A 26,029-nucleotide genomic window follows, 5' to 3' on the forward strand; every position below is an offset into this window, starting at 1 on the left:
TGGCATGGTAAAAGTACATTTACAAATAAATCAGCATACTGAATAAGGATGAGCATTTGATTGATTAGATCTGAAATTACCTGAGATGTGAATGCTGAACTCTGATTTCTCGGTTTTCTAAGATGGGAAGGGTGGTATAAAGTAAGGCAGGGAAAGAGGGTTGCAGGAAACGGTCATCTCTAGAGACGTTTAGATTAGAGGTAGGACAAAGCGTTGGGTTACAGTTTCCTGAGAGCCTTTTCTCTTTGTGTGCTTAGATGTTTGATTTTATAGGGCCAGTCTGAACTGCTAATGGCTGTTCTACAAAAACACTATTAGATAATTATCTGGAGTGTAGCCTATCACAGAAATATGCATTGTATTTGTAATTATCTGAGATGGAAGATGAAAACTGTGTAGTAGTTCACAAGATTATTGAAAGTCCAATTAGGTTGGTAAGTAATACAGATTTTTCTTTTTTTAAAGTCCTACAACTGATAAGTTAACTGACAGTACCTCTAAAACGTACCCCGCTCCACCTGTCACATGATTCATTTGTTCTCCGTAACGGTCTCTCTCATGAAACCCCTCAGCACATTGAAAGCATTTGAGGCAGTGTGTTTTTCCTAGCCGCTTCTTTTATTAGTCAAAGATAGCGAGCGAGATTGTTCAGATTTAAGACTAACACGGTGATTAGCACAGCTATAGGGAGGATCTGTGGATAAAACCTCCAGCTGAAGCTACTGGAGATAACTATCCCAGCACTGCACTGGTGCTGTGTTTCAGAAGAATAACACTATAAATCATTCAAGATAGATACACCCAATAAAACTGAGGGTCACGGATATTCTGTATGTCGGCTGTTTATGTGAAAGTTCACTTGATTGCTATTTAATATCCGAGGGGACCCTTGTTTCGGCACATTCCAGGCTGGGTCAGTCAAACTCCATGTGTGGATTTAAGTCAGTGGGGAGAGTGCAGGGATTTGGGACTGCGCCTGTGTTTGGACTGATAAGGGGGGTGTTAGGCGTGATGTGTGTCTGTGTCATATCTCTACTGAAACTTACAGAGTTTCTGCTGAGAAAGATACTCCACTGCAATGTTGAAAACAATTAGCTTTTATTTTCAATTTGGTCATTTTTTTTATTTACTTTTTCTGCTTTTTCTAACTCTTATAGTTACAATATGCATTTTTTTAAAACATGCATTTGGAAAATTATCACAATGACATTATTGTACAAACTTTATAGTATGTATTTAAAAATATATTTTTTCAATATTTTATATAAATACATATTATAAAGTCTACAGTTGGAGACCTTTGCATTGTAGCTTGTGTTTGGGTGGCCTGAGTTCGAACCCGGTTTGGGTCATTCGCTGGTCTCACCCCTTCCTTCTCCTCATCATTTCCTGTAACTGTCCGATCAAAAAGGCAAAGTCCCCAAAATTAAAATAAATAAATAAACTGATGGTCATGTTGAGACAACTAATTGCTAGCTCAACAGAACATACGGTTGTATATCTGTATCTACACATTCAAATGCAAGACAAACAATGCAAATCCAGGCTGTATATAAAGTTAGCTTTCTCTTTGGATTTTACAGTGGACATCAAGGGGTGACCCCGGACAGCTCCAAAAAACAGAAGTAAACAAAAACAAAAAAATCAAGAATGAAAATATATTGGCATCCAGCAAATGTTTGGTTAGCCACATTCTTCCAAATATCTTCTTTCACACAGGTTTACAACAAAATGAATGTGAGTAAATTCAATTTTCATTTTTGGATGAACTGTAGTATCAAATGTGCAATTTATTACTAACTATACTTGTAGATTATATAATATTAATGAAATAAAAAGCCACTTAAGTGTTTCTTAACACATTTAAGTACACTTTTAATAAGTGCAATTTATAATTATGTCAAATTAAAAGCAATTACTTAAATTACATTTTATTTGATCTTTTATCATGCTTTTGAAGAAGTGCTCCTTTTTAATGTCTTCACTAGCTGCAGTGTCATTCAATATTACATTTAAAGTGAATATTTTTTATATACAACTTCATCATTTACAAATACAATGACATTCAAGTTTTAATTGAAACAACATCAAAGTATATTTTAGTTTACCATAAATTTGTACATTCAGCAGTATACTTTAAGTGCCTTTCAAGAGTAGACATGAAATTACACAAACATTTTCTAAAATAACTACTTCAATGGGTCAAAAGATTGGTTACTATTTCTGTGCTCTTTTTAAAAGTATTAAACTACTAATTATACTTGTTTTTCATAAAGGATGTGTTGTCTGTATATGTATATGTATGCATTTGTATGTCCAGTAGTATGCTAAATTATTATCTTAACATGGATGGAAAAGCTAAATGGATAATTTTGGTTCTATGGGTGAATTTTGGTAGTTTCATACTCAGAGCAGTCAGTAATTTAGCCCACAAAACACACAGTGGTCAGCAAAAACCACATTTATCTTTTTTCAAAGTGAACCCATATTTAAAGACATTCACTTTTTAGCTTGCATAGCTTGTTTGTGGTTTTTGAAGACAATATTGCATAACCCATGCACATTGGTGTCAAATGCTTGATACATTTGCACAAAAAAAATAAAAAAACCTTAAACACAGCCATTTTTGGGTCACAACTCACCACCAATAAAGCACAGTTCAGGAATTAACCCTCACATCCAAATATGCAGTTTGCTGTGTAGATGACTGACCCTCACAGATCTCTATCCCATCTCTGTGCATTGCTGGTGATGTTAATGTTGGGGTGTAATGGGGAGACTGCATTGATTGTAGAGCCGTTCCCAGGGTCCGTCTCTCCAGGGAGAGATCTGGATTGTAGTGTGCATCTCTCCACCATCATTACAGCCAATGAGACGCACAATAGGTCAGGGAGATGAGATAACATTGTCTGCTGGGGAGCCGCAGGTGGGAAGCTCAACAGGGCATTATTAGGTGTCCTGGTCTCAGGGTATAACATTGCTCTTAGCCTCAGGGGATCTGCCCCACCATCTGCCATCTCACACACTCTCTCTCTCTCTCTCTCTCCCTCCCTCGCTCCTCGGACATGCTCATGTACATGCTCTTTACAGCACGATTCACATCTGCAATCAATGTTCCTCTGGTCGCTTTGAGTGAAACGTATGATACATTTACACTTGCTTCTTCTGTCATCAAGCTGTACACACAAAAAGTTCAATAAGACTGTTCATGCCCTGTTTCCAAGAACCTCTGGTTCTCTAGATCCTCTCCCTAGTCTGTCTCTTATGATTTTTGTTCCATGAAACAAATGCTGTCTGTCAAATAATAAAGGAACAGCAACAGCATCAGAACAGTAGATAACAAAGAAAGCTGTAAGTGATATGACCACACAAAGCCTCTCGTCGCAGTTTGACCTGTTTCCGCTCTTTGTTGGGTCTATTGAATGTAAAACAGTTGGAAAACATAAAGTGATTGTTTCTGTCCTCAAGTTACCCCCGGTTGAGTTTCAGAAACAGTGAAAATTAAATCTTACAGGCATTTTAGACACCCTGGAACTTGAGAGATTTTGAGAAACTAACAACAACTTCACTCCAATTGCACCATGTTGTAAAGAAAAAAAAAAGTCTTCTCTTTACTTTAACTGTAAATGTTCAGTACACACCAGGCAGCACTGAGCTCTGTTTGGAAATCCATTAGTAGTTAAGGGAAACGGAAGTGCTCTTGTAAGTGAGAGAACAGTATAGAAGAATGCAAACAAAAGTATGTGAGGAAGTGTGGAGGAAGAAGCTTTCGGTACCAAAATTTACATTCAAATGGCTAACAGGACGAAGACAAGAGAGCACCTGCGAACATCATAGCAACATGCTATTTCTGTCGGTCTCATCTCATTTATTTATAATAATGATCAAAATAATAATAATAAAAAGAAGAAGAATTGGTTGATTAAACAAAATTAATAAAAATTATATTTTCTAGATATTGCTTCAATTATTTATTTTATATTTTAGTACAAAGACTAATGCAAGCTAATCACTAAATTTAGCATACAACATATTGTCTTTACAATATCACACTTAAGGGTTTTTATTTATTTTTTTCCTCTAGTAAGTGTAACATTTAACAATGTTCACAACAATGTTTGTGGACCACAAAAGCATTCTTAAATTTGTAACAATAGCCAACAATACATTGTATGGGTCAAAATTATAAATTATTTGTTGTAAAGAACTTAATTTGGGCAACTTTAATGGCGATTTTTTTCTTTTCATCTGCGCCCTCAGATTACAAATTTTCTAATAGTTGCATATCAGCCAAATATTGTCTTATCCTAACAAACCACAAATCTTATTTATTCAGTATAAATCTGGATTTCAAAAAATTGACCCTTATGGCTTTATGCGGTCCAGGGTCACATATGCTCATCATTGCTGCATTTATTTGATGAATAATACAGTAAAAGCAGTAATATTATGAATGCACATTTTAAATGTATTTACTGTCACTTTTCAGCTATTTATTGCACCCTGAATGAAAGTCAATTCATTTATTGTATATTTGTACATAGCTTCCTTTGTATTTTTGGAAGGTGGTCCCTCGCAAAGGGCTTTTCATATTCGGGGGTCCCTGGCTTCAAGCAGTAAGATCTTGCTATGCTTAAGATGAAGAATAATGGTGGTTTTCATCTCCAGGTTTGGTGTATGGATCCGATTATCCTGGGTGTCACTCAGTGTAATATGTGGCGCGTCCTGCACAAATGGTTTCTTCAGGTAGAACGGCTGATCAGATCGTGAATCTGTCAGCGTCTGCTTTGTGCACCTCCAGTCCTGGCCATCCTTTGATCTGAGGCCAAGGTGTCAAATCAGAGATGATTCCTCTAACACACGTGTGGACCATCACTCCAGATGTGACACACAGCAGAACATCAGGGATATTGAATTAAGGCTTGCTGTCTGGCCCGCAGGCTTCAGAGCACGAGAGTCATTATCTGCATGTGGACAATCACAACATAATCACTCAAAAGAAATCCAAAAACCACCGTGGGACCTTCACAGCTTCTTAGTCACATGGTGACTGTACTTTTAAAAGAGGCAAAACACTGTCTTCTCAGATGTCGTAATCTTGGTACCCTTTGAAGATCTCACATAACAGATGTAGGTGTTCCTACCTGTTTTGATTTTCAACAAGCCAAGCACATTTTTCTCGTTCTCAGTGAATTGTCCGTGTTTGATAAACATCCGGGAACTGCAGACTTGCTGTCTACAAGACCAAAAATTGTGCAACAGACTGGTAGTATGATTTGGGTTGCGTCTGGGAAAATACTCAAAAATTATTAAAGCAACTCACCTCGTACTCTCACACATGGTATATTCGTCAGTAACATACACCTCAGGCCTGATCTGTGACCTCTGAACCCTGGCTAACATGCTTAGAATTGCTAATTATCAACATATCTCGCATTTGAACCATGTCGCCATATATCCTGAGACTGTTCTCGGTTTCTTTCCATTCATTAATCTTGCAAACATGTCTAATGGTGGGGCGTTTGGAGTGCCTGGTTGTCTTGTTTTGAACGGGCGAAATGGACAAGCGTCTAGAGCATCTTGGCCAGATTTGTTGCAGGACGGTGGATGCAGTAGATGCGCTTGTGCACGTCTAAGAGGCTAATGATTTTTGCAGATGACCCCACTCTGACCCTAAACACAGCCCTATGCCCCAGAAGACCTCCAATATCATGATTTACGCTTGTCTGGTAAACAAAACGTCTCAACACGGGCTAAAGCAGCACAGCACATTAGCACAGGAATGCTAGTCTGACACTGTACAGACTACATTATAGTCATAGACCAGTTATCAATTATATAAAGAACCATTTACCCATTGTTCTTTTTCATAATCTAATCATAAAATAGAAAATAAGGTAACACTTTATAATAGGGACCAATTCTCACTATTAACTAGTTTTGTTATTAGCCATCCCTATTATTTACATATTGGCTTTTTACTTATAAAGCACATATTCTATACCTACACTTAACAGCTACCTTACTATTAATGAACATCACATTATGAGTTTATTGAGGCAAAAGTTGCAGTTAATGGTTTGTCAATGGTGAGAATTTGACCCTTTATATAAAATGTGACCAAAAAGGACAAACTGTAATATTCAGTTTTTTTTCCATAAATTTTGATTGAATGAGCCGAATTTGTCACTACTATAAAATAGTGACTAAACACATTGTTATTAATATCATCTTATAATTAATAATATATAATAATTTACAACAAATGTATGCTGCTTGGCAATCATAAGAAAGGTTGAACTGTATTACTTGTTAGAATAATTGTTCATTCTGATTTTAAGTATTTGCAGACAGTTCTGTTTATAATAATTGTGCCAGATTATCCAAGATGTTAATAATTTTACATAAAAGGAAATGATAACTGAATTTACACAAATAGACTTTTGAACTAGTGCATTTGTGTAAATTGTCATATTATTTTGACTGTTGTGTGAAACAGCTTCTTCAGGATGATACTAAAAAAAAACAACAAGCAATTTTTATGATCCCTCTTATTTTGGTAAAATAATTAGCGTCTTGCCTATTCTGCAAGAGGTATGTAAACTTGCAAGCAGAACTGTGTTTAACATTGTGTCTTTTGTGCATTCACATCAGCAAACACTGATTTTTGGTCACTTTACCGGTGATAAAATCATTATAACTCACAGCCAGTCATAGCTTATCGCTTCATTATTATATAAAAGATTGCATTTTAATTAACGTATCTATTGTGTTTTTATTCAATTTTATAAAGGAAAATACCATGTTCTTCCTATATTCATATATCTATGCTGAGTTAGTGTAAATGTAATGTACATTTTTAATTTGAAAAGTCGAGCTGTCAGGTTTGCGAGGCCTAATCTTATCAAAGCGCTTGAAACAGAGGACAGGGTGACACTACGGCTGTCTCAACGGGTGTAAAATGTCACAAACACAGCGTTATGTGCCACACATTGTGGCTGAGACTACTTTTAAAAAAACTATGCTAATTTTCAAGATTTATATAGAGTTCAGTTAAAGTATTGTGCTACAGTTTCCTGCATTATGCAACAGCTGAAACAAATAATTCATGAAGTAGAAATGTAATTACTAAAAAATAAATCCCATTTAATAATAATACTAATAAAAATCTATCTGAATTTAATACACTGTAATGGATGTTAAATGATGAAACTGTGTCATTCTTCATGTCCTCGGCATCATCTTTTCCCTTATTTCAGTGAAAGCAGCTCATCCTTTTCCACAGTTCCTGCCGTTTACTGTCCTGGTGATCTACCATCTGTAAATGTCATTCATACAGCAGTGCTGCCGGAAAACAGGTTGCATGCGTCTTTGGTCATTGAAAATAAATAGTTTGAAAGGAAAGGCAGAAAAAATAGAACCCAGGGCCCACAAACCTCTGGTCCCTGTTTCTGCAGGAGCCCTGCTGGGCACCATAAGGCCTCTGTTTTACTTGCTGCCATTTCATTCTCTGAGATGAGGCCATTAAAAGCTGAGCAAACAGAGAGCAGCCCCCATGTACTAACAACTCAATAGACGGATTGTCAAATGGGCAGAATAATGAGCAGGATATGAATGATGGTAATTATGGTAAGTGCTGTATTAGTGTTTAGTGTCACCTTGACAGAATGGGTCTGGGTTTCTGTGAGGAGGACAGCAGAAAGCCTTCCTTTCTGATCCTAATGATCCCACACAGTCTAATCTGGGCCTGTCAAGGGCAGACCGGAGGGCAGGAGACATGCCTCTTGTTGATGGGCCGTTCAGTGCAGGACCCTGTACTGTTTTACCTTTTGGGAACTGACACAAATGGTGTCTTCCTGTCTTACAAAGGCATTTGCAAACATTCCCATGCAGCACTAACAGAGAGTGTCACAGTTTTTCAGTTCTTCTCCTCATTTCTCATCTCCTTGCATCTCTTTTCTATTTTCTCTTCTCTTCCCTACACTTTATTGTCCTGTCTCACCTCGTCTCCTCATATATTCTAATTTCTTCATTTTTTTTCTTTTTGTTTCTTGTCATCTCTTTTCATGTCTCATCACTTCTTTTATTATTTGGATTTTGTCTGTTGTTTCACACTTTTTTCTTAATCTCATCCCATTTTTATTTATTTTTTGCAGCATCTCTTTTTGTCTCCATTTCTTTACTTCTATCAATGCTTTGTTTAATCTCTTCTTGTTTCTAATTTATTCTCTTCTCTTCATTTTTTCTAATTTCTAGGGTTCTCTTTCTTCTTTTCACGTTTTGTCTTCTCTTCATCTCTTCATGTCTCTTTCACTCTTCTTTTATCATTTTGTTTAACTGAGATCAGTCTTGCCTCTTATTTGTTATTGTTTCTGATTAATGTTTCATTAGTTTGTTTCTCATCCCATCTATTTTTATCTTCTCTTATCATTTAATCTCATCTCTTCTTTCGTGTCCTGTTTTATCTCATCACTGGAATATTTTTTATTATTTCATCTCATCACTGGTCTCTGTTTGCTTCTTCTCTTTTATAATTTTATTTAATTTTCGTATTTATTTGCATCATTTACTCATATTTCACCCCTTCATGTTTCTTCTCATCTTCTTTTCTAATCTCATCCTATCTCTTCATATTATTTGGTCTTGTTTTGTCTCCTTTCTTGGTCTCTTCTTTTCTGGGGGATTTGCTGGTTCAGTAGTAAAGACAGCATGTTTCCTAAAAGGGTCTGTAAGTCTTACCAGACCATGAAGGAGTTTGTTTAGCTGAGATTTAGAGGCTCAAATCCTGTGAGTCAACAAGCGAATGAGCTGGAAAGGTCCTCCTGGGTCTCTGTCTCCCCCTCACAGTTTTCCCTTGAAACAGAAGGGACCATTGAGGGGCATTACATCATGACAAGGGAACATTTGCCAACCTTGTGCATTATTCCTTGAGTGCAAATACGTGTGCTGGATTTATAGCTGTTCCCAGAAGAATATCACAAAACATATCTGAACCTACAAATCCGATTATTATTTCCCAACTTACACTTCAGTAAACACTAAATAACCATCTCCAAATGCTGAACTGTTCCTGCCAAACTACAGAGTAATATTAGTACTCTATTAGTGCTCTTGGCTTGCAGTTCAAGCGTTGCTTTATCTGTCAAAGTTTCCTTATCATTGTCTCGCACAATGGCGTTATTGTTCATTTCTTGAGCTGACCTCAATGCAGACGGCCTAACGGAGTCTGACTGTGAAAAACCCGCAGCAGTATTTCCTGACATGCTTCACGAATCCAGGACTTTGGTCCAAGCAGATAAGGAAGACAGCAACCAAATATGAAAGCTTACAACTTTATTATCATTTCAGTACCTAAAGATCATACACCTGTGCAATAAAGCGGTTAATGATAAAGAAATGTTAACTGTGCCACAGCATCTCACCTCCTCGAGAACAAAGGCGTTCATTTCCTTTCATGGGTCCTGAGCAGGCCATGGTAGGTCTTTATTAGTGGAGCCAGGGCTGTTTATGGCTCCTCATAAAAGAATGGAAATTAAAGAGGATATGTGATAGGTTTATGTATATCTCCTGCTGTTTTATACTGTTTCAGTGACTGTAGTTTATTTTTTAACAGACCAATATAGATTTTTATGTCTTCACCATATATTCCCAGAGGATATTTTTTTGTTCAGGTGTTACAGCTGTGTTGACTTTGTCTCAGTCATTTCTCTTGACATTCTTATTCTTAAAATTAAGAAAAATGTAAATAGAAACAAATGAGGCAATTAAGTTAAATAAAAGTCAATAAACAAAATAAAATAGTGATTGATCTCTGCGAAAAATGTTGAAAATTTTGGCAAATCTGAGCAGTTTGATTGAGACATCCATCTCCCCAGGAGACCCATGAGATACTTACTTTTTGTGAAAAGCAGTAAACCTCAGCGAAAGTCTTCATTTACTCTCATTAACGTGTAGCATAAACAGTTATACCGTAAGAAGATCTGATTTGTATATCTGAGATGTATGGACTGTCTTTGAATAAGCTCTTTTGCATATATTTGTTTTCATTTTATCATAATTTACTCACCTGATATTGCTCCAAATCTATATGAATTTCTCTATTATATGGAACACAAATAAATAAAATCAGAAAAAAATATGTCAATGGGGTTCAACATTGTTTTAGTTCCAACTTCATTAAATCCACAATAATAAAGTGATGCAAGTTAATAAAGTCATACTACGCTCTCAGAAAAAAGCTACATAAGCTGTCACAAAGATACACCTTTGTACCTTATTTACCTATAAAGAGTGCACTTTAGTACCTTAAATGTTTTATTTGTACCTAAATGGTACATGTCAGCACATCTTGAATAGGTACAGCCTTTTGTGCCTTTTGTTTCAGGAATGATGTTTGAAACATAGACTAAATGATGACAGAATTTTCATTTTGGTTGAACTGTCCCTTTAAATATCGTCAAATCACAATATCAAAAATAGTTTAAACAGAAGTCCTGACAGCTCTTCAGTGGTCTGAACATGTGAACAGTTACTTCTTTATGCTTGTGAGACGGTTCCTGAGGGCTTAGGTCCTCATCAAAGGGTGTGTATTTGATCAGAGCTGTGGTCATAAGACTCACCACAGCGTCTGCAGCTGAAGGAATGCATTTCTGCAGGGGGTCTCCCCTGGGATGCCTATCATCTGTGATGGGCAGGCATGCCACATGCGCTGCTCGCGGACAAACAAACACACACAAGTCCTTCTCTCCTCTCCCCCGTGACTTGTGAGGAGTCAAGAGTGTGTGACCTGGTCAGGGTCAGGGGTGGTTCCTACATAAACAGTAGCTGAGGACTTAGTCAATAGGAAAGGCACATCTCTCTTTAATATCTCAATGATTTCCCCAAGACAGCACTGAGATTAGAGATTAGATGGAGGTTTTTGGTTTAAAAAAAAAGACAAATCTGACATAATTTACTCACTCTCATGTTGTTCCAAACCTGTATGATGTTTTGTCCTCCGTGTAGCGATAAAGCAGACATTTAGTGAATATCTAATTGTGTGAATTCACTACACTGACAGTTACTAATGTTTAATAAAACACACAAAAGTGTGAATCAAAAAGCCATTTGTGAATCATTCGTTTTGAAGCAGTGATTCAGAAACTGGCAAAGTCACACACTTATAGTAAATGGGGCTTTGTTATATTGTAACTGTTTTGAAATGACTTTAATTTCAGTGGTTTGTTGCTTGGGCTTGATGATGAATCCATGAACTAATGTCTGTGGTTTTACCTGATCTCAGATCAGTTTTAGAAATGTGTAGATATTTTTAATGACAAATTAGTATAATATAAATGAGGAGTTATTAGTCTGTTGTTGACATATTTGGCCAAGCCATTCATAAAACAAACAAAACAAGTCCTACAATTCAACAAAAAAAAAAACAATTATACAGACATTTAATGGTAGGATATTGGAGGATTTGTTAATTGCATTTAATAGACTACACATTTCAATCAAATAAAAACATATATGTATAATATAAAATATATTTAATTGCACCATTCTGACTAGATTTGAAACAGTGAATCGTTTAGTGAAGCACTTGTTTCAGCTCATTCAAATTTTCAAAAAGCTTTGTTTCTCTCATCATGACAACAAAGTGTGGCCTGCTGATTATTTTTGTGCTCTGATAAATTTTTGTGAAAATGGCTTAATGCGCAAACAATTTTAACAGTAAGATTGCAGTTCTGTCCTGTGAGCCATGCAGTGCTCCATACTCCAGTCCAATAGGTGGCAGAAGTGTTCACCTGCTTTTTTCTTCTTTTTTTTTCTTTTGATGGCATTTGGTAAGCCAACTTAAAACAACATTAGTTGTATCCAAAATTGTCTTCTATACAATTGTAATGCACTATTTGAGGGCATAGCCATTTGTAGTGATGTCTGAACCCATAGTGAACATTTTAAAGTGCACTCATTCATCCTCATAATGCACCACAATAACATAGTAGTAATTACTATAGTGTTTTTGAACCATACTATAGTAAAGTACTTCAATTCATATGTTAAATGAAATTCTATAGTTGCTGTGGTAATATAACAACAATAGTAACTATAGGGTATATTATACTACAATACACAAATTCAAGTATACTACAGTATTTATTACATATTATCAGTATGCTGTAGCATTCATTAATAAAGTTTTGAAAATACTGTAATATATTCAGTATAATACACTTTACTATAGTATGGTTCAAAAACACTATAGTATTTGCTATAAATTACTATGGTATTTTTTCATGTGGGCGTGTACAACCAATGTACACTCAATGACTACAAAATACAAGCGCACTTTGAGAAAACCACTGATTGAATCCCCACCAAAATCTTGCCAAAAGATGGCATCTGTGGCATTTCTGCGTCACAGGGCGTCTGAATTTACACCATATTCTCTTTCTATTTCATTGACTCCAAGCAACTATATTAGTCAACTGTTATAATGAATGAGTGTATAAGAGCCATTTTTGGATACAGCATTTATTCTCCCGAGAAAGAGAAAAAAAGTAATCCAAAACAACATCATTTCTCTAGAGTAGTTACTTAAAAATCAGATATTTCAAAAAGAAGTCACTCAATTTACTCAGTCAGTTTTTTTTTTTGTTTTTTTTTTTTTTACCAAATTATTTGAGCCATGCTATCTGCATTCATTTTACAGGTCTGCAAATTTACTGACTTTTATGTCTCCTACTGATTTTTAAGAGAAACATCTGAGAAAAGTTGACTCTTAAATGAAACGTATCTGAAAAAACAATTAAGTCTCATAAGCTATAAAAGAGCAACCTCCAAGCAATCAAATTTAACTCTGTGTGCCCTTTTTTCTCTACAAGTCATGAGAAGTTAGAGGACTGTCATCTTCAAAGGATCCCCAGCCTTTGCCCCATAGTGAGACACAAACAGAGCTAAAGAGCAGGAGGCCAGTTGGCCAATCAGCCAATCAGAGCGCTTGATACATGTGTCGTACCCCTTTGCTCAGTTAGGCACATGTGATCCTGCTTTTGAGGGTACCAGACGAGGCAGGCGAGCTGCTGTGATGACTATGAACCGTTCGCTGTCTGTTAGGGACAGCTGACAGATTTTGCATAGTCATGTTCAGACAGCAGCTGGGGCTAGTAGAGCTAATATAGCCCCCATCTGGACCTAGTTACCCTATTGTAGTGATGCATCTGTCCATCTGTTGTACATGTATATCCGTGTGAGCGCATATTTGTGTGAATCTGTGCTTTTTGGGAAAAACAGATCCACATGAAGGTGTGTTTTAAATCAGAATTTGAGTCATAACGTTGCTTTGTGGAAGATTATACTTATAAACAGCTTCATATGGTATTTATTATGGCTTGGGAGAAAAAAAAAATAGTTGGAAAAATGTCCTGGTGGTATGTCCCATAGGGCAAAAAAATAATATAATCTGGCAAAAATATATTTTAAACAGTGAAGCTCAGTGAAATGTATTTATATATATAAATATGTAGAAAATGTATATATTTTGCTCATTAATTGTATATTTTGAAATATATTTGAAATTTTCTCACATTTTCTTCTCCTATTGTTCTTCTAGTTCAAGTCTACGTTCAAGTCATGAAAGCAGGTGGCTAAATTTCAGGTTGCAAAATTCAAGGCATGTAAGATGTGCCAGAGCCAGGGAACAGTTTCCATGTCTTTCTACCCATGAAATATCATAGGATTTTATCATTCATATGGCTCATTCCAACACAGGTGGGATGATTCATGATGCTTTGACTGTCACAGAGAAAAGCACACAAGAGCAGCCTGTTGTGTGACCTCTGTCTGGCACAGGGTGGGAAAAAGCCTGTCAGAGCTCCATCAGGCTGCCCTCGCTGTCATGCTGTAGTCTGGTCCCATCTGCACCATATGGCACATATTCACAAGCCTCTGAGAGAGCAGAGACTCACTGCATCATTATGCAAATGAGATTATGAGATCAGTGGGGGCCTTGCATACAAGGCTGAAACTTCAGCCTCCTCTCATTATTATGCACACAGGACAGAGCAAACAAAGACAAGGCATAATGACACAGTGGAGAATGGAGGCCTTTTAAAAATGGAGACATGGTCGATGCATGTTTGGCTTTTTGTCTAGACTCTCATGGGAATGAGAGCTTTAAACCCTGAGACAGGACTGAGATGTAAACAACAAACTTGAGGTTTGAAGAAATCAGGCCTTGAGAATCATCTGGGAACATGCTTGAGTTGTTTAGTGCTCTGTGTAGCTCATGTGTCTGGTTGTGTCTCTCAAAGAAGCATTTTATGGGGTGTTTTGGGAAGGGGTAAAACATATACTGGGGTATATCTGTGACATATACTGGAATAACGTATAGCCTGATTGTTTATAAAAGAAAGACGAATTCATATGGGCCCCTTTTAGAGCTTAGATTTATGGAACATAATATCGCTTCAGTGAAGACCAGGGTAGTTTGCTTTTTGTACAGTGGGAGTATTGGTAGCCTGATGATGCAGTTCACAGGAGTTTTCTCCCAAGCCCTGATGTTTGGTGATGTTTAACTCAATATTGTGTGAATTAAAGTGGAAAACTAGAATGTATTCGGCTGCCTTAACAATACAGTTAGGTTATGGAGATGAAGTGCATCATTTAAAGGTCAATGAAGACAGTTGAGTTGATGATAAAAAAAAAAAAAATGTGTGTGTGTGTGTGTGTGTGTGCGCTTGTATGTGCTCTTGTTTTTGTGACATATCACAACTCTGTCTAATGACATGGGTATGACACAGGTATTACAGAGAGAGGGTGACTTATGAGGACATAACCCATGTCCCCATTTTTCAAAACGCTTATAAATCATACAGAATGAGTTTTTTTTTTTTGAGAAAGTTAAAATGCACAAGTTTCCTGTGAGGGTTAGGGTTAGAGGTAGGGTTGGTGTAGGGCCATAGAATATAGTACAGAATAAAAACCATTAAGCCTGTGGTATGTCCCCACCTTTCACAAAAACAAATTAACAATGTTATAAAAATTACAATGGTCTAGTTTGACGCCATTAGCAACAGGGTTTTTCCTTTCACAGATTAGACTTTTCATGGATTCATTATTAATATAAGTGAATATTTGTCGCCCTCTCCTGGCCAACTGTAGACCTGCCTATCCCTAATGTTCTGTTAGGATTGACAATTTATTTGGCTAATGATTTCAAAAGTTTTACCAAGGAGGACATTAATAACATTCAATTAACACTTTTACTAAGAGTAACAGTGATAATAATATATATTTTTATTTACCTTTATATTAGCTTTAAATATTAATATATTCCTCTGACTTATCTAAAATTATTATTTGATGTATATAAAATTTAGAGAAGACATACATAATGTATAATAATTATATCTAAAATATATATATAATAATGTTACTTTTGACTGGGGTGAATTTTTTCAATTCATGTTTTATAATTCAATTTGACCCCAGAAAAAGCTTGAGTGAGTGAATGAATGAATGAATTCAACATCTAAAGTGTGTTCACCAGTCATAGGGTCTTACCATGTAAAAATTCACTACACTTATTCATGGTTTATATTAAAGGTCTCGGAGACACAAACAGATACAGTGTGCTATCAAGTTTGTCATCAGTTTTCATAAGATTGGCACAAGTAATAAAGATCCAGAACATGAAGTCAGTAATGGTTTCACTTTGCAAAGCCCTGCACTGACAAAATCTGTAATATTGTGATCACGCTGTGTAATGATGCTAGACAGAATCTGAACATATGATGGTTGATGGGGAGAAATACAGCATATATGTGATGTAGGTGACTCAAAACATTCCTCTTCTCCACAGATTTCCCCCTGTGGCTTAGTTTCTAAATAAAAATGTATGTATGGTAATTTTCAGCCCATTCTGATGTGTCCACAAGTGATTTTCTGCGATGAGAAAGTTTACAGTATGAGCCCGTGCTGCCAACACAAACACTGGATTCGGACTTCAGTCGGGACATACACAGGTCATGAAACATGCTACAGTTACCAAATTAAATTAACATGTATTATAAATAATGCTGTATGAAAAAGGGATATAGAGGACTTTTTCATTCTCACTTTATCAGACAGTACAACCTTCCCTCAAACCTCCACCATATTACCACACTGGACAGTTAATTTCACACTCCTTGACCCAGTGCATTCATGCATGTGTGAAATCAGAAATGCACTTTATGTAACGCCTTCAACTGGGTTTTACAAATACATTATATGTCTTTTTATCTATCTATCTATCTATCTATCTATCTATCTATCTATCTATCTATCTATCTATCTATCTATCTATCTATCTATCTATCTATCTATCTATCTATCTATCCATCCATCTAGCATTCTGTCTAGCATTCTATCTATCTAACGTTCTATTGTTATGTAAATGTGAATATCTTTTCTCACAAGACTCATACACTTAATTTCAAGATTCCTACAAGCCTGAAGCAGACTTCACCAGATAGTGTTTGATTTCATAGCCCCAACATTATAAAGCGACACGATGTGTCACAATGCTTTGTTTGCGTGTTGTGCTTGATAGTTCGTATTAGCATTCTGTTTAGACCCCCACTCACTTCCAAGCCATTTGTTGTCACTGTGTGTCTGGGCTTGTGGTACCCGAGAGGCACCTCACAGCCTCATATGAGATGTAATCTAGCAGGACGGAGCCCCTGGCATGCATGAAGATGACAGCACACTGTGATCAGAATGCTGCTGTGTCCTTCCCTGCTATCTCAGGGGTGGAGGAGGGCATTTAGGGTGGGGTCCTCGGCCATGAAACCGCCTGGTCAACTGATGAGAATCCAGAGCCAGGGGCCATGTGTGTAAACACACGCACAAGGAACTATACAAACTATATACGATGACTGGCAGAGAATAGAGTGGGTAATTTTGGACATTCAGTCTCCAAAGGCCATAGTAAAAAAAAGCCTGCTTAGGAGAGCTGTCTGATTTGGTTACTTGCTTTAACTTGGTGCAAAGTTTGAGTGATATTGTGCACAAGGCCATGTTGTTAAGGCCTTGGTGGTATAGAAATTCAGAGTATTTTGCAGCAGTAAGCAGGGACATACATACTGCCCTGATGAGCTTTAGCGAGCCATTGTGACTAAATGCAGTCAGGAAATTCCTGAGGGCTGGCAGATTTGATAGGCTATAAAGTCCAAACAGACACCCACATGGATAGTTTTTAAATCCCCAGGATCAGCAGCCAATCATTCACTGCTACAGAAAAAAAAAAACATTGCAAATGTCACATGACACCTTTTGCTCACTGCTGATGTCAACAATTCCTCTCAGCCAGCTCCTACAGGAGTCCCGGGCGGCTGAAATATGGCCATCAAAATCACATTATCTTTCCCCACACACTCCATTGGCTGAAAAACAAATCCTGTGATTCATTTCAAAAGTGATGTTTTGTGTTGCATAATGAGCGATGGATAGTTAACCACATCGTTATTTCCATATATGGTTTCCATTATACCTGCAGTCATGTTTATGCAACTGGTGTAGTACCTGAAATTCTGACCTAATGTGATTGCATGTCACAAGCTTCCCATGTGGCCTAAGGCAAAGTTATTTTATTGCATTGTATTTCTACGCTACAGTTTTTTCTATGAATGAGCCTGTCACACACAAAAGCCTATTTTGCCGCCTAAACCTTGCTAAGCTCACTCTCACGTGGTGTCGCCCTCTCTTTAAATGACCCCTCACTGCCAAAACACATCCAGCTGGAAGCTGATCAATAGACAGCCCTGATGACAAGATGGCATTACGGGTAAGGAAAACACTGTCTGCTAACATGCGAACAGAATCAGGTCAAGTTTGCTTATTGTGTTAAGTAACAGCTAAGTATTAGTGATGCTGAAATGTGCTTGAGCACATAAATGGAAAGTTGCTGGCGTGATTAAAGCAGTTTTGAGGTCTGGCATTGGTCTTTAATTTTAATAATTCAATATTTGATTTAAAATGCATAGCTTCTTCGTGGCGTGACACTTAACTCTTCTGCATAGCTCATCACTCTCTATCTCTCTGAAAGCTAAACTAATGATTCTTTAATTATTTTCCATGCGACTGCGCTTAAAGTAGTGGAGGCATTAAAACAGGCTCAGTTTCGATCTAAAGAACACTCCATCACTACCTGTGAAACTCCAGAAATCAGCTTGCTTTCCTTTCCAATGTCATTGAGAGGCTTTTAAACAACCAGTGATTTTTGGTAAGGCTCCAAATCTGCACTCTTCTAGTTCACAGATATTTGATTCTGCTTGCAATATATGTTCGTATATGCTGCATGAAATCTCACGCGTATCTCTGCAAGCAGTAACCGGAGTCTGACGCCTAGCAGGGATGAGCATAGGAAGCGTGTCGAGTTTTGCATTTCCCCTCGGTTCCCCAAACAGTCCTCACTCTGTGGCACCAAGCATTATGAAAGTGACTCATAATCCAGATAACAGCGCATGCGGCACAGCATAGTAGGACACAAACATCTGAGATAAAACAGGTGCTGGCCTGTAGCTGAACTGATAATGTGGATGCAGGCGACGTCTCACCTATGCTCAAAGGAACGTCATCCTCTAATGTGCTTTCAGACATAGCTGAGTTCAATTTTCTATGTCTGCAATCAGTATTCAAAGTCAGCTAAGTATTTGTATATGTCCATGTTATATCTAATCTGCTTTCATCAGCATAACATTAGAGAAGCAAATACTAAGTGCACATTGTTCTTACAAAGGAGGGTTATAGGTTTAAAATAAATAACATTTTATTCATTTAATTTTCTTATTTGTTTTTATTTATGCTATGCCTTTATATATTTTACATTTCGCAAACTGGGATTTTCTGACTTCATTAGGCAATACATTTTTATGCCTAGCACGAAGAAAAAAAATAAAAAAGAAAGATGGGGTTTCGTGCAGTAAAACAATGGTCTATTAATTCATGATGAAGTCAGAGATGTGATTCCTGAATGGAAGCCTTTGGTAATTGGACAATTATAGCTCCTAAGCACCCTGGGTCGCCTGAACCATAAATACTCTACATTAGTGATAGATCAGTGCTGGGCTTATATATATCTGCTGATAGAGAGCATCTGGACATTATCAGCTTTGGCTGATACCCAGAATCTACCGACAGCCAAGTCAATGAATTTGATTCTCTCTCTCTCTCTCTCTCTCTCTCTCTCTCTCTCTCTCTCTCTCTCTCTCTCTCTCTCTCTCTCTCTCTCTCTATATATATATATATATATATATATATATATATATATATATATATATATTATACATTATAATATTAGCCTCTACCTATCAGTTTTTGTCATAAACATCATCCTTTTGAAAAACCCTAAATGCACTCTCTCCTTTTCAGTGAAAGTGATAATGCTTGTTATGTTTTTAATGTTTTGTAACAGTTTGAGGCATCCTGTCCTGATGGTCTATGTCCAGGATGGAGTGTCATCCTGAAAGGAGAGACCCCAGCAGAAGCCAGCAAGTAAGTCTTCAGTCCCTTTCCAGCTAACAGGGATTTCTGGCAAGATTCTCTCAAAGTGAAACAAACATGTATCCAGTAATGCTAATAGAGTGTTTCTTGAGAGCCTAGTCTTTATTACTGCTTGATAGCCCTTCAAGCAGCGGTCTCATAGGTTTAGTATTGGCCATAAAAATTTGTTCATTATAGCGTATGTCTTTCTCTGTCCTAAAGGTTTGAGATCAATTTCCTGTGTGACCGCGATGACAGAATAGCCTTCCATTTCAAGCCACGCTTCACTGAGTCAGATATCATCTGCAACTCCTACATGGCCAACCACTGGGGACAGGAGGAGAGGTGCAGCAGCTTTCCCCTCGGGATAGAAGAGCCTTTTCAGGTGATATAGCAGAGCAAGCACATTTGTATTGACAAAGTATCATGAGCAGCAGGAATTATGTTTGACAATGAGTGAGGATGATTTAGTCAGCATCAACTCCTTGTCTCTCAACAGATTGAAATTTACTCTGACAATGATAACTTCCATGTTTACATTGACGAAACCAAGGTGATGCAGTATAAACACCGTGTGGAAGACCTGAAGACCGTCACGAAAGTACAAGTGGTCAATGACGTCAATATCTCCTCTTTAGAGATCGCCAAAAAACATTTATAAGTGGTGGGGCATAGGGCCAAACAGATGATTAGTTTGGAGTGAGCCTTGTGTTTGTATGGTGGGTTATTGTCTTCGCATTTCTGTTTACACACCTTTCAATACTCATAATTATCCTCTTGGGTTAATTATCCTCTGTAAAGGTGTGATATTTGGCATTGACATGCCTTACCTAAACTTCATATTCATATGAATTTGTGAATAAATGGAAGGTTTGAAAAGAATCTGGGTGACTCAGAATTTGTGTTTTTCCACAAAATCAATGTCAAAAAATAGATGCAGAGATCCATCTGGGTCTGCTTGTGGTGAAACATCCTAAGAAATCAATACTAAAAATATGCTCACATATATATATATATATATATATATATATATATATATATATATATATATATATATATATATATATATATATATACATCAATAGTATTGTTCTACTGTGACATCACATGCATTCTCAAAGAACACAAAATATGTTTTACTTTGTCTTTGCACATAAGCATTTTACTGTAGCATGAAAGTTTAACAATCAGTCAAACTAGCATAAAACTCTTTTTCCAATATAAAACATACTTATGAATAAAACATAAGTATATGTGTAGAAAGTGTCCAAATTCAGCCTGGTCTCCTTGTTAATACGTAGTTATTACATAACTTAAAAAAAAAACTTTAAAAGATAGGTTTTCTCTCCGTGAAGGTGCGACACTCATTTCAAATGTCAATCAACTGAAACACATGTGGCAATCTGTGACGAATTAAGTGAGAACCAATGAGTGTTCGAAATCAGTGCCGTAAACCATGTCGTAACGTTTCTCGAGGGTGGCGCACTGGCACTATTAAATTCCAGGGGGGCAGGGTTTCATTGGCTAGTGGACGCCCACCTGCTGTTAGCATTCCATTGACTCCCATTCATTTTGGCGTAACTTTGACAGCGAATAACTTTACATCTGAGGCATTTAAAGACTCGTTTAAAGAAACACGAAAATGTATAAAAAGCCCCATTACCTTGTATCTTAGGTTGTGGCCCAGTAGAAGCAGTTTTTGTAAAAATAGGTTAATGATTGCGCCATAACCTGTGACTCTCTGTCGCACAGTAGAGAAATGACTGTATGGACCAGAGGAGAAGCTCGCAGGCAATCTTTTACTGTCTATGAGGCAATCGGGGGACGTGGACGCATGAAGTCAAGGGAGAAGCCCATAGAGAGTCCATAGAAGCAACGGGACAAAATTGCTCAACAACGTCTGCAAGATTCAGTGTGATTCAGTTTTCTCTTGGCACAGCGATTAGAAGACTTACAATTGTCAGACAGGTTGCTCACGTGACATCTACGTCATCAAGCTCAGTTTGAGTCTATATATATATATATATATATACATAATTGGTACTATTATTATCATTATAAATAACTTTATTGAATGTGTTTTAAAATGCTTTTTATTCCTGTGATGATAAAGCTGGATTTTCAGCATCATAGTTTGCAGTGTGACATGATTCATCAGAAATCATTCATATATGCTGAATTGCTTCTCACTAAAAATTCCTTATTATTATTCACATTGAAATATGTTCAAATATATGTCCATTTTTTACATATTTGACACATTTGACATATTAACTTTATGACAATTAACTGATGAACAGAAGGTTTAGAAGAGAAAGTTTTTTGTAACATCATAAATGTGTTTATTTCCAGTTTAGTTTAATAAATCCTTGCTAAATAAAAGAAAAGGGGAAAAAATATTCCTGACCCCAAACTTTTGAAAAGTAGTATACAAGTGATAAGTGGTCACAAATCTTTCTTCAATCAATGATAATGCACTGTGTTCTTGTTTTTTGGCAGAGACTCCACATGACGTCAAAGCCTGGTGAGAGAGCTGATGTGTAGCCTTACATCAGGCTGGCTAAATATAGCTCAAACAAAGTGCTTTAATAAAGTGCATTACATCATAAGGGCATCACATCATATAACGTTACAGCTTAAAAAGCCATTAAAAGTTGATAATAGACTGTATACCTGCAGGTTACCTCTGTGACAACTTTCACCACACAATGTGAGAAAGTAAATATCTATATAAGGCAAACTTTCTTCAATAGCATTTATGCAGTTAAAGCTTCGAGCAGTGCCTATAATACACTTTTTTATAACTCTGAACAATATTGACCCGAGCTGATCAGACTGTTTGGTGTGCTTGTTGGTTTTGTTTAAATGCACTTTTTGTGTTTTTATGTTAGCCTACTTTTTGTTCTAAGTAAGGTGAACATATTATTATTATTTAATTGGATGACGCAGCTGGTCATGTGATCTCATGGAGGCACCCACGATGAGCCGACCCGTTCCATGTAGAATAAAACGGATTTTTCTTGAACAAAAATGTCATTTGTAGAGTCTTCATCTCGTGCGAATATGCAAAGTGATGTTATTTTGGTTATGTGCACAACTTTTTTAATTAGCAAAACTAGCTTTAATTACTCAGGCGCTACAGCTCGGTGTGTGCGGAGCTCTGAGGTGAATGACAAAACTGCTCCCATAGCAGCAGAGAGTCGCTCATTTCTTCCCATCAGCTGGAGATGAAGGAGAAGCACACTGAACTCAGTCCTTCCTCTGACTGCACATGATGCGCTCGCACCTGCTACTGCACACATACCGTCGGTATGTATTAATATTACTCAAATTCATTCATTTCGATGCAGTTTTGTGCATTCGATAATTACTCTAATGCATGACAGAAGTAAATAAGGAGAAAGGGACTTAACTTGCGGAGACAAACAGAAGAACATTTTGCTTTAAAACAGTTGGATTTTCGACACAGTATGCAATTTATTCTGTTTAAGCAGCTAGATTGAAAGATTTGTTGTGGCTCCAGATCATTTGTTCCTGAGAGTTTGAGTATATGCAGTTTAATCTTGCTTAATTTTGAAGAAAAAAAAAAAACATGGGTTATTAAAAGACTGAGATATATGTCGTATATGAAATTAATTAGTACTAGCCTGTGCTGAGATTACATTTTAATTATTTCTGAAGACCAGTAACACAAATGCCTGTTTTTCCTTGAGGTTGTGTTTGTTGGTTACAAAATGTAGCTCAAAACTGTCTGAAATGAGAGTTATTTTGCTAAATGGTGCCCCTAAGAAGCATCACACAATATCACACACAATTTATCTTACTTAAGCAGCTGACTTATTGTGGTTTGCATAATTCACAATGTAATCTAGCATGACAAATAACAAGAATGTGGAGAAAAATGTTATTTGTGATATTTATCATTAATCAGGCACTGCATTTTAAGGCTTACAGTTTAGTCAGTGCAATTGCTTGAATTTCTTGTTACCTTGTAATTTAATTTCCCTCCTAATGTGTGTCATGTTTCCGTAGAGGGCGGTTGGCTAAATGATGGATTTCATTAGCTTATTGGTTTTGGCGGAAGATGAAGACGCCTTGAGCTTTAGTAATCGACTCTGGGATGCCTGAAGCAGCCATTGGATTCTAACTACCGCATATCAAAACATCACAAATATCCCCCGAACCTTTAGGAGAAACAAACGGAATATGAATTTCACCGCAGGCTTGCTGAAAAAAGAGCTTCTGCTCTCAAACGCCTTGCTGTCCTCGAACGCCTCTTTCCACGATGCCGAGGACTTCACGAACGATGCTTTCCTCCACCAGAGTGGAGAGCTGGAGAGACTGCTGCTGCTGACAATCAAAGAGCCCACCACTATCGCTCTCACCGTGATGTATTCATTATCATTTGGGGTGGGCTTCATTGGAAATCTCATGGCCATTCGAATGCTCACCTGCCAGAAGACTAAGAGGATGCAGAGCATCAGTGCCACCCGGAGTTTGCTCATCAACCTGGCAGTGTGTGATCTGATGGTGGTTTGCATCTGCATGCCTATCACGCTCGGCCACACTATCTACACCGCATGGGTGTACGGAGACCTCCTGTGTCGGGCCGTTCCCTTCATCCAGGCCGTGTCTGTGTCTGCAAGTGTCCTCAGCCTGACCGTCATCAGCATCAACCGATACTACAGCGTTCACAGCCCGCTCAATTCCCTCTCATACTTCACCCAGAAGAAGATCTACATCACCATCGTATGCGTTTGGATCCTGTCCTCAGCCATTTGTGCACCTTTACTCTTCATGATCAAGCTGGACGAGATCCACTTAATCGACATCATCGTGCCGATCTGCAGAGAGCTTTGGCCGCAGGCGAGACTCAAGCAGGTCTACAACGTGCTCCTCTTCGTAGCTCTCTACTGCATCCCCGTAACCTTCAACCTCATCATCAGTTTTTTGACGGGAAGGAAGCTCTGGACGGCTTCTCATCATTTCGACGATTTTGATCCACACAGCCATGCCATGCACGCTATACATCTGAAGATGCGCAAGAAGATCGCCAAGGTGGTGGTCACTCTGGTTCTCTTATTCGCCATCTCCTGGCTCCCGCTTTACGTTGCAGACATCCTGATTGACCACGAGGTTCATCCACCTCACTGGGTTCTGCAGAGTCGTCCTTTTGCGCAGTGGCTTGGCCTCACTAACTCCAGCCTCAATCCCATCTGCTATTGTTTCTTGGGCGATCTGTACCGCTCTGCCAGAGCAGTCAGGTCCAGGTATCATCAGAGAATGCTTTCCGTCCTTAGATCCTCCAGCTCTTTTAAACTGTCCAGTTTGCTTTCTCTCAAAAAGCAGAAATCTGACCGGCGACAGGGTGCCGTGAGCCAGGTGTCGGTGGAGACTCTTTCTGATTGGTGTTCTAACAACAGCCAAATGGTGTCGCTCCAAAGCCTCTCAGAGAAGATAGTGTCTACAAACAAGCCTGAGTTATCCAACTTGTAGTCAAGGTGCATAGTCTCAAAAGGAAGCAGGGCACTTCACATTTCGGGATAGTTCACCCAAAACATCTTTTGTGTTTCACAGAAGAAAGAAAGTCATAGAAGTTTAATGAATTTTCACTTTTGGGTGAACGTTCTCTTTAAGGATTGATCATTTGCTTTGTAGTACTGCCAAAAAGCATGTGATTCCGATGATTTGATGCAACATCGGCATAGTTTGTATTCATAACTAACTGTCCACAGTTACATTGTATCGTCACATATATTGTACATGAATAAAAGTTGCTTGATGTAAAGTGGGACTTCCTTTAAATAAAGGACAGTTTTGTATAGATATCACTGACCTCTAACTGAAAAGAGATAAGAACATATCCCGGTAAAAAAAAAGAATTCCTTCGCACTGACTGCATGCGAATTTTCATGTTGGTCTGACCAGCTGTTCATTCAAATGTAAATATTTATCGCACTGAATTTTCACATTCAAACATTTGTCTTGGTGTGAACAGGCCTTAATTGAGCATTTATGTTCAGGTGAAGAAAACTGGCCAACCAATAGGATTCTCACTTTTGGTCACATGCCCGGAGCCACTGCTGTTATATGAAACTACTACTTTTGTCTCTGTGTTCTTGTATTTGGTGTTGTTTGATAAACACCATAGTGAATACAAAAATCTAAACAGCATTTAGAAAATATATACTTTTGACTTCACATGCAAAAATTAAACCAAATTTTGGGCTCTGGGTTTCAAACTGGGAGCCCCACAAAGGCTCCACAGAATAAAAGATTTTACACAATATATAATTTAATTATAATAATTTAATTAATAATATTAATAAAACATTTAACACCATACTCTTAAACACATTTACTGAATTGGATATTATTATGCTTCATTCTGCTTACTATTGACAGCCAAGTTTAAGTAAGAAACAAATTTGCATTAAGTTTTGTGAAAATATGTATTTATTTCAAAGTAGCCATTTCTCTTTCCTTATGATTTACATATGTTAAATGCTACTTTATGCTT

The 26,029-nt window shown here is 37.5% G+C and overlaps 2 protein-coding genes across 3 annotated transcripts; both read left to right on the forward strand.

Annotated features, from left to right (window-relative positions):
* Positions 1–1,447: 1,447 nt before the first annotated feature.
* LOC127953760 (grifin) lies at positions 1,448–20,385 on the forward strand. 2 transcript variants are annotated; one of them, XM_052553047.1, is made up of 4 exons: positions 1,448–1,737; positions 19,442–19,521; positions 19,732–19,894; positions 20,009–20,385. In XM_052553047.1, the coding sequence occupies exons 1-4, from the start codon at positions 1,651–1,653 to the stop codon at positions 20,168–20,170; spliced, it is 492 nt and encodes a 163-aa protein (XP_052409007.1). In that variant the 5' UTR covers positions 1,448–1,650; the 3' UTR covers positions 20,171–20,385. The 2 variants fall into 2 exon arrangements, with proteins under 2 accessions (XP_052409007.1, XP_052409008.1); XM_052553048.1 differs by lacking the exon at positions 1,448–1,737 and adding an exon at positions 16,623–17,812.
* A 2,248-nt stretch (positions 20,386–22,633) lies between these two features.
* LOC127953728 (neuropeptide FF receptor 2-like) lies at positions 22,634–25,697 on the forward strand. Its single transcript, XM_052553009.1, has 2 exons — positions 22,634–22,818; positions 23,542–25,697. Exon 2 carries the CDS (start codon positions 23,716–23,718, stop codon positions 25,003–25,005), a length of 1,290 nt encoding a protein of 429 aa, XP_052408969.1. The 5' UTR covers positions 22,634–22,818; positions 23,542–23,715; the 3' UTR covers positions 25,006–25,697.
* Positions 25,698–26,029: the final 332 nt, after the last annotated feature.

The sequence above is a fragment of the Carassius gibelio genome, chromosome B3, assembly GCF_023724105.1.
Source record: "Carassius gibelio isolate Cgi1373 ecotype wild population from Czech Republic chromosome B3, carGib1.2-hapl.c, whole genome shotgun sequence".
Taxonomy (NCBI): domain Eukaryota; kingdom Metazoa; phylum Chordata; class Actinopteri; order Cypriniformes; family Cyprinidae; genus Carassius; species Carassius gibelio.

What these genes read in the sequence shown, in the direction of transcription:
- LOC127953760 (XM_052553047.1), top strand. Translation starts at nt 1,651, where the DNA reads ATGAAAATATATTGGCATCCAGCAAATGTTTGGTTAGCCACATTCTTC. An exon ending in ACCCCAGCAGAAGCCAGCAA is followed by an intron (nt 19,522 to 19,731) that starts GTAAGTCTTCAG and finishes TCTGTCCTAAAG; the next exon opens with GTTTGAGATCAATTTCCTGT. An exon ending in GGATAGAAGAGCCTTTTCAG is followed by an intron (nt 19,895 to 20,008) that starts GTGATATAGCAG and finishes GTCTCTCAACAG; the next exon opens with ATTGAAATTTACTCTGACAA.
- LOC127953728 (XM_052553009.1), top strand. Translation starts at nt 23,716, where the DNA reads ATGAATTTCACCGCAGGCTTGCTGAAAAAAGAGCTTCTGCTCTCAAAC.